Source organism: Saccoglossus kowalevskii, chromosome 5, assembly GCF_978046115.1.
Source record: "Saccoglossus kowalevskii chromosome 5, keSacKowa6.1, whole genome shotgun sequence".
NCBI classification, from domain to species: Eukaryota; Metazoa; Hemichordata; class Enteropneusta; family Harrimaniidae; genus Saccoglossus; species Saccoglossus kowalevskii.
This window is the reverse complement of record NC_140645.1, coordinates 41283642-41293414: the sequence shown is the minus strand read 5'-3', so window position 1 is coordinate 41293414 and position 9773 is coordinate 41283642. Positions and strand designations below refer to the sequence as shown.

Genomic DNA, 9773 nt, shown 5'->3' with positions numbered 1-9773 from the left:
GTGATAGTTCAAGAGCTATAATGTTAGTACTTCGTCATACTTTAATAATTAATTATTGTTATCTGTTTTTATATTTATATGTTGGAATCTACACAAGTTATTAGTGTTTGTAAACGTTCCTATTGCATGAGGATGGAAACTTGTCCCTCAGACATTATACGACAACCCCCACGTGTAATATTATAAAGATCCATTTGTATTTCCGGTTTCCTTCAAATCTCGCAAAGTCTCGCAATTTCTCGTGATTATTCATGTGATTGTCATGGTGACGTTGGCGTAAATAAGAGTCTCCCATTGGTAACTCGGTGTCGAGCAGCTCCAACCATCATAACATTGCAATCGTTGAAAACACGACTATTATCATAATTTTAGCTGAATTTACAGATATCAGGCAACATGGTGAGTTTCTTCTATCTGTTATGCTTTCCTAAGCAGCGTTTGTCGTGGAAAATTCAACTATTTGTCGTCGAATTCGTAACGTTTTGCCAAACATCCAAACCGTGTTTTTTTACTCCATACACCGTTTTTAATATGTCGGCGAATAAACTAAGCCTACATCATAAAAACCTTAGTTCTTAAACCGACCTAAACCATCACTTCTTCGTGATCTATGGTCTTTTCGAAAGCATGGATAGCTTTGTTTTAAAATCGGTTATTTACATGTCAAATTTCGACGCCGAAAGTCGATCTCCAGACAAATCGTTCCAAAATGGCTGACTCCGCCACCTGGATGGTGAAATAAGTGTCGATTTATTTTAGTCGCAGCTTTACTCATGATTTTGTGATTGAATATTACATATATATGTGGAATCCATATAAACGCGTGTGAATTATTAACCATCTCTCATGACAAAAATACAATATTTCATTTTCAAATTGCATAAATATTACTGTAACTTTGCCTGAATTTGCTTGGTAACTTATATGAGACTCTACAAAATAACGTGACAGTGAAACAATGTTCATAATGTCATGTACAGTGAAACAATGTTCATAATGTCATGTACAGTGAAACAATGTTCATAATGTCATGTACAGTGAAACAATGTTCATAATGTCATGTACAGTGAAACAATGTTCATAATGTCATGTACAGTGAAACAATGTTCATAATGTCATGTACAGTGAAACAATGTTCATAATGTCATGTACAGTGAAACAATGTTCATAATGTCATGTACAGTGAAACAATGTTCATAATGTATTTGGCCATGTATATCTTATTCAGGCTATCAGAAATAGCATCTGCATAGTAGTTACATGTATATCAGCACCAAAACGAACTTGGCACCAAAGTGTACTGTAGATCGCGGCAACACAATACATTTATCCATACAGTTAAAATATAAATATGTGTGTACGTACTGCATACAAGAAAAGTTTAATTAAATATGCTAGCGGTGCAAGCCTTGCTACTGTAATTTCTGCGTGATATACATTTGTATCAATGATCAATTTAATACACTGTAAAATTGTGGCGAAATGATTGTACACGAAATGTGTATTTTATTTCAGACTTTTACCATATTGGCTAATACTTTGCTCATATACTATTTTATGTTTTCTTCCTCAGCCCCGCAGTGTGGTTAGTTCTGCTGGAAGCTCTTCTGGGGGCTCATCAGCATCCCGTAGAGCCAGAACTCGTCAGTATTACACTGTCAATAGAACCTCAGATGTTGATGAATCGCTGTTCGGTTCACCGCATAAAGACACCCTGATTAGACAGCGGAAAGAGAAGGAACACACTGAAGACATCTTTGAAACCAAACCAGCATCTGGTAAAACTTCAGGTCGACGAGCAAAGCCCAAAAAGAAAGAAGAGGTGCAAGTTATAACTAAAGATCTTATTCGTAAATTAATGTAAGTACATGGATTGGCTGTATGTGTAGTAAAAATATTAACTCATTCACATACTAGTACTAGTAGTATAATTTAATATAATGCTGTCTTTCTCCTGCAATGCTGTTGGTTGAGAGAAAAGGGGTACTGGACATCTCAACCAAAAAAAAATCTGTTTTTCATTGGACAACTCGACCCAGTACCGCTAAACATCTCAATCCACTGGGCAGGGACTGGTTCGATCAGGCTCTCTGTGGCCGATGTTTCAAATCATTAGATGACCATGTCAACCATTCAAATACAGCACGATGTATATTTAGTTTTCAAGGGCGACACTATCAATGTTGAACTAGATAGAGGTTTGCATCGGCACATTGAGATAGGATTGTGTCGATGCGGTAGGTCAAGATGTCCAGGGTGTTTGGGTCGAGATGTCCAATTTGGGTCAAAGTGTCTTGGGTCGAGGTGTCTAGAAATCAGAGAAAAGTGTAATTCCACATTCTGTCATAAATTACACAGGGTATTTATTATAATATGTATGCATTTTGTTAATATATGCATATCTGTTATAAATTATTGCCCGTCTATATTTCACACATTCTTGTACAATCCACTATTAAAGCTGTAAGAATTATCTCTGACTTTTTAGTGCTATTACAGTTAGTGAATGGAAACTGAAAAAGTTTTTATTTTGATTTCAGTGTACCAAGTGAAGATCCATCAGGTCAGTCATGTATCTTGGGACGGTCAGAGTATTCAAGAATCTTAAATGCTGCCAGAGTACTGACAGATGAAGAACGTGAGGCAATGTTTGGTAACATCAAAGAAGAAAAAGATGCAATGCTGGTAAGTGTCCAGCTTTTCTATCTTTACTAATGTCTCCAGCATTCGTCAGTAAGGACTGAAAACAATGATGGTTGAGGTCTGGGGACTGATAGTTATTCCAGTGAATCATCATAATAATTAGACCTACAGACTAGTAGGACTTGAACTTCATTATTTTGAAGGCACTCTTATTCAGGGACCATGCTTCTGAAAATGCTTTGAAATATTCAGTTAGTAAGGGGCAACTAGGCAATAGAATTTGTGACCCTGAACATTGAAAATTATAAAACTATTGGCTGCAATAGTTCGTTCTCATTTGTTGATTGGTACCATGTGCTGTCTAATTATCAGATACTACCATAGCTGAATAGTGCTCGAGGACATATTTTAATATTTTCAACATTTTGGGGTTTTGTTATTGAAATGTCAGACTCCGTACCGCTTACTATCATGTGATATCAGGGCTCAGACAGGAATGTTCACCTGAATAATAGGCTGGAGAGCCCATTACTGTGCACATCTGTTATCACACAAAAAATCATTGTTGAGTGTGCACCTTACTTAAAGTTAGAATAGAAATATTTTCCGACAATATACAATGTAGTTGGTGTAAATATCCTATTGTCAGATATCCATGTAAAATAATATAATACATAGACTCTATGTCATAGAGAATAGTTAAGTATTATTCAAATACTACTAATCAAAGTTCATTGTCTGAATGTCTGTTTATATTGAGTAATTATTAAGTAACTATTACTACTGGTATTACCATTTTCTATATACATGTAGATGTATTGTTCTGAAAACTTGCATTTTGACTCAATGTCCATTCGTAATTGATCTGTTAAAAAGCACACTAAGCCTTCAGTGAATCCTAATATACTATTATTCATGCCATGACAGAACTTGAACTTCAAAATTGAGAAGGCACCTAATTCCAAGGTCAAAATTTGGTTATAATGGCTTGGCATAGGCATGTAGGAATAATATGTTTTTCTAAGGGCAAAAAGGGAATACATTGATCATCAAGGCAAATATTGCTATTTATTTTCTATGTCAGCAGCTACTTCATTTGTGAGCCGTAGCTGACAGGATTTACACTCTGTATAATCTAATTTTTTATTGCAGGATGCACACAGTATATGTTTACTTTGATTTGACATTGTATTTATCATTTATTCAGTATTATTTACTTGCAATTATCATCTTTTGATGCTTTTGTCAACATAAAGCCCTGTATCATCAAGACTATATTTGACCTATTACATATGTGTAGTTAAATTCACCAGGTGTTTATACTGTTATTTGCAGGATGCTGTCGCAGAACGTAAAAGATTCATACAAGAAATGGACCGCAGTAGAAAGAAAAATGAGAAGTTATCAGACTTAGATGAGGAGGCCAAACGGCAGGCTGAGTATCTTTTAGAGAAGGCCAGAGAACAGAGAGAAGAACAAGAAGATGAAATTAAACATCTCAATGAGGTAGGCAGGCTATTAAAAATTTGTAAAAGTTTACCAGTACATGTACTCGTACAAGTTCACATGCTTCATATTTCAATTCATGAGAAATCTCACTGAACACAAACCAAAATGATTTAAGTTTTGATAGTTGATATAAACTAATGCATTTTGTGGACACATGTTTGATTACATTCTTGTTTTACTCTAGACTCATTCCACGCTATCATAAATAATTGTTAAATCCCCGACTGTCAATCAAACAAACTGGCTGACTTACAGATCATACTTACACATATCATCTTTCAAATAGCTACTTGATAGTGCCAACTATCATCTTGGGGGGGGGGGATCTGGGGACGTAACTTTTTGAATGTCAAATATATTCTAGATGTGTTTCTGAGTTAAAAGAATAAAAAACACTGCATGTATATGCGTGATTCACCTTGGGACTACATGTATATGTTCAAATAAATGAGATTTCTCATTTTCATAGTCATGGGGCAATCAGACACATATGAGCTAACACTGTTGCAGGATTGACTTTTGTTTTTATGTTAGTTAGTGGTCAAAAAGATATGTTTTAACCCATAGTCAAGGAAATGTAAGTAAATGTCTCTTATTTATCTGACAGCTTATCCTGAATGCCAAGTGCCATGCAATTAGAGATGCTCAGATCTTAGAGAAGGGGCAGGTGAAGGAAGAGATGACAGACGAGGAGAAACGCCTTGACCTAATGATGGAGGTCGACAGACAAAATGCCCTGAAACTACAGGAAGAGATTGAAAGCCAACGTAAAGAGGAAAGATTGGCAGGGAAACATGTTATCCTGACTCAGATTGCAGAGAGAGAGGAAGAACGACTTCTCGATCAGGAAAAGAAAGATCAGGAAGCACACCAGATGTTGAAATATCTTGAGAAATTACAAATAGAGGACTTGAAGGCTTTAGAAAGGAAACATGAACAACAATTAGAGTCACAGAAAGAAATTATGCGAGCGAATATAGAATCAGAGAAGACACGTGAAGTGAGAAAAGAACAACAGAAACTGGAAGAGCAGAAGGTGGTGGAGTATATGAAGCAGAAAGCTGAGCGAGAAGCTGCATTTGAAGCTGAACAGGAAAGAAAGCGAATTGAAAAAGAGAAGGAAGTTGCTAGGTTGCGCGCAATGCAGGAGCGTGCTAAAGATTACCAAGCCGAGAAAGATATGCTGCGTGCAAAGCGAAATCAGGAACAGCTGGAAAGAGAATGGAGAAAGAAGGAAAGGGAGGAAGCAATGAAGAAAGCAGAGACTGAGAAGATGTTGAAGGATGCTCGTGAAATTCAAGTTATGAACAAAGAACACTTCCTGGCTGTGCAAGCTGCCAGAGAGAGGGCAGAGTTTGAGAGAGTATTACAGTAAGTGTTTATTTTTCAATTTCTTGAATCTCATTTCTTGAAATAATTGTATAATTTGAGTTCATCAAAGAAACAAGGACCCATCCACATACACAATTTGAAGGTACCGTAGTCAGTACTTTCTAAAGGTGCACATAACAAAGCATGATAGATTATCTGTAGGATGAGTGATGTGATATACATTTTTTGTAATATGAAAATAAGATTTAATATAGTGGCAGTCTGATGAAGTACTTGGGGATCAACATTGGCTACTTGGTGAATAAAACTAGGAGCATGCAGACTATTCTAAGAGCATGTGGTTTCTGGGTATGTAGGCATGTTTGGCTTCTGGGATTCACATGGAAATGCAAATTAAGTATGAATGTTACTTTTTAAATTGTAGAGCACAGAGAGAAGAGATGGATGCAGAGAAGGCAAAGGAGGAACACTTCCGGTATAGAAAGCTTGCTCATGCAGATGATGTGCGTAAACAGATCCGTGAGAAAGAACAATTGAAAATTGCAGACAGAGATTCATTCTTTGAGGAAGGAATTAAATTGGATGAAGAAGCTAGAGCTAGAAGAGCAAAATTGGATGAAATTAAGAAAAAGAAACTTGATGAACTGAGGTATGTAATTGTGTGTACTGTACTCATTTGTAAAATATCATGGAGTATTTCCACAATCCTAAAAAAGAAAATGAGAAGCGTTGAAAGTGGAACTATTGCTGAAATAATATTGAATACAAATATATCATTGCGTACACCTAGTATGTTAATGCATTGGTTTTCTATTTACCAAATACCGTGAGTAGACTACTAGTGATTCTGCTCGATTGCAATATTTTCTTAAATTTGAAATTTGAAATTTTACCATAATCTATAGTTATATGGTCATATACAAATCCAGAAAATACTGGCAGCCCAGGGAACAATCTATTGTTAGTGGATACAATAAAAATATGTTTGGCAGTCATGTCACCTATGTGATATGTGTTTTATATATGTTCTATATTATGTCACGTGGAGATATGCATATTTTTTATTTGCTAGTTTTGCATAAATTACACACTCACATGCCCTTTAAAATATACCAGTAAGCAATCAATATTATACAGAAAAAATAAAATGCAAAAATTTGATTTGTACATGAATGTGGAAAATTTTTGTTGCCATTTACAATATAAAATTAACCGGGAACTTTTATTTTTGATATTTTCATCAATAACATGGAGACTCACTTGGTTCACACGGTCAGATTAATTGTATAATACACATCTTATCAGATATCTTCAATCTGGTGGAATACATCAGTTCAGTGCCTTCCACAGTGGGAATCGATTCAGCTCAACATTCTGCAACATTCTGTTTCTTTGGTGATTTAGTAACAAAATAATTGAAAGATTGTCAAATTAATAAGGATCTGTTGTCAATTATCTGGTGCTTATTTATCAACACTGGCAACAACTAGTGCATTTAGAGTAATCAAAATCGATTATGTTTATAATAGTCATTGGTTAAATTGTCTCTGGCTTTCTTTGAGTCGGGGTGTTTGTTATGTCTAAAAACTACATTATTTTGGCTCATGTGTCATTTTTCAATTATCGAATTGCACTAATTTTTGCTGTGCGGCATTGTCAGATTAATCTGAAGTAAACAATCTGATGGAGCACGGCAGTTCCTATTATACCAGCCTTTCATTCCAAAGATTTGTCAGTAAGAACTGTGGCTTAGAATATGTACACTTTTTATAGTGGTTTTTACTAGATGTCACACTAACATATTACCTGTTTGCTCTGTTTCAGGAATGCTGGTGTTCCCGAGAAATACTGTGCTGAAGTTGAAAGAAGGATAAATGCACCAACGGTTACGTTAGTTATGAAATAAGTCCCTTTCCCCAAATGTGTAAAAAAACTCAAATATATTTTAAAGACATTTCAATTTTGTTGATTTCACTACAAATGTATGTGAACAGCAAAAATTTTGTTGATTTTTTTAAGAATATTTCTGCGATATCCAAACTGTGTGAAATAAATTGTTGAGTTGTCTATATGCAGTAGTCATTGTAATTTAATTCGACTAAAATTGATATTTTTACAACTTATCGTACCTTCTGATTCATGACTGGGGCAATGGGACTCATCCCCCATCTGCTTTCAATCGTGCATTAACAATAAATAATCTACTTCTAGTTGTTTACATCATTTCCAAGTTGTTATTAGAATTACACGGTTTTATTTTGTAATATATGACGTGTAATTATTTCTAAGAGAAATGTTGATATGTGTAAATAATTTGTATAATATTAAACAGTTTGTTACCAAAATTGTCAATTGTTAACAATTCTTTTCCTTTATACCATATTTAGTACTAGACAACAATGTGTAAAGAGCAAAGTCTGTGAAGTTTTGAATATAAGTTCCCATTAACACTTTATTCAAACTTGATTGGGGTGGTTACATAATCAGCTGACTTTCAAACAGGATTTGAATATTTTGGGGTTTTTGCTACAAAATTTACCCTCTGATTCAAACCGTTGATTTGAGTCTGCAGACTGACATGATTTGCAAAAATGATCTATCCATCTCCACTGAGCATCTTTTAATTGTTCTCCATCCATAGCTGTACACAGTCCTCCGAAATCCCCATGGTAATTGGAACAAAGGTCGGAGTGATATTTACCGGCGAATCAGGAACTTTTGTAGCTTTTTTTCTGCATGACATCTCAATTCCATGAGTCTGAGAAATTCATTAAATATTGCAGTTGTGATAGAAACTTTGTAAAGTGTGGGCCTTGTGTGTACTGTCGAATTGTGGACAGGAGTTGTTACAATAGAGTATTGAATGATTGGAGTTTTGTAAACATCCAAGTCCGATTTTATTCCCCGCACAGATGTACGTAGTGCCATTTTTGTTTGGTATACTGCCCTCAACGGTTATTTATTTGCTGCGACAAGGGACTGCAGCAGAGTCTACTTTCGTCATCATCCGAATCAGACAGTTATGCTAAAGCCGACTATCCATGGCCGGCTTCTTGTTTGGAGATATTCATAGCGAACTAACTTAAGGCTTGTGTGAAATGTGTGAAATTTATTGTGACACGACTAATTAATATCATATTACCATGGTTTCGCATCTATCAAAATACAATTATTACTAGATGCCGAGTATTGCTTAAAAAAAACCATACAATTCATCATCTCATAAATTTGAAAATCAAATGAAATATTAAGAAACTAAAATACAAATTTTAATAAGCTTGGTGATAAAAATATTAAGTCTGTTTTTTTTTAAATCGCGTATTGTGCATGGTTTCCTCTACACATGTACGGTGGTTATGGTAACTAAAATAAATAAAATGGGGGCATAAGGTTAATTTGTATCCCATCACACATGACCAATAACATACTGAATGGATGGTTGATCATTCATACAGATCCACCTTCCTGGCCCTCAGACAGTACAATAAACTATTTTTATATGACAATCCTGAGACAGATAAAGGTGAATTTGCCAATTTCTATGGTGAATCGCATGTCATTATAATTTGATAATAATTGCAGCATCTTTTGAACAAAAGAATATTCGATGGAATATTGAGTTATATTATTGAAAAATCATTCCCGAGATTACTGTTTCCACGGTAACGGAATCTCTATCAACATTTAATGGATTATATCAAGGGTAACCTTTCCTTAAAATTCCTAGAGAATTTCCAGGGAGTGTTGCCTTTCACATGAAGACATTTGAGTCAATTACCGGTATATTTCATTGAATTTCAATAAAATTCTTAGAGATAACCCTTACCGTATGTACCAATCAGTTAGAGGTTGTCTGAGATATGGTTGCCATGGAAACAATAATATTTTCACTGACTATTCCGTGTCAGATAAACGAAGGTTACCCGTCAAACATAAACCAAGCAGTGGGATTTACGAGAAATCCAGACCCAGTTGCTATGGAGACAGCATGAGTAGTATTTATACGTAGGAATTTACGATATTTTTGCTTGAACTCGAGAATGCGGTGCAATTCCTTTATATCGACGGAGATATTATTTGTAATGTCTACTGAATTATATAAATAGGTTCACTGGTCGATATTTCATTTAAACTAGGGGGCATTTAATCTGTATAGTCAAGTGTATTCCTTGGATATTATTACAATTTCTTCATTAATAATTAATATTTCTTTACTATTTCTGTAAAAACCCTGCTTCACCTTCCCACAATCACAAATCTAACATTCCTGCATCCTAGTGTTAAATGAT

The 9773-nt window shown here is 35.0% G+C and overlaps 1 protein-coding gene across 1 annotated transcript; it reads left to right on the top strand.

Moving 5' to 3' along the window:
- Positions 1–270: 270 nt before the first annotated feature.
- LOC100367739 (cilia- and flagella-associated protein 45-like) lies at positions 271–7829 on the top strand. Its single transcript, XM_002738911.3, has 7 exons — positions 271–399; positions 1574–1860; positions 2541–2685; positions 3979–4149; positions 4760–5523; positions 5909–6133; positions 7309–7829. Exons 1-7 carry the CDS (start codon positions 397–399, stop codon positions 7388–7390), a joined length of 1677 nt encoding a protein of 558 aa, XP_002738957.1. The 5' UTR covers positions 271–396; the 3' UTR covers positions 7391–7829.
- The last annotated feature ends 1944 nt before the right edge of the window (positions 7830–9773 follow it).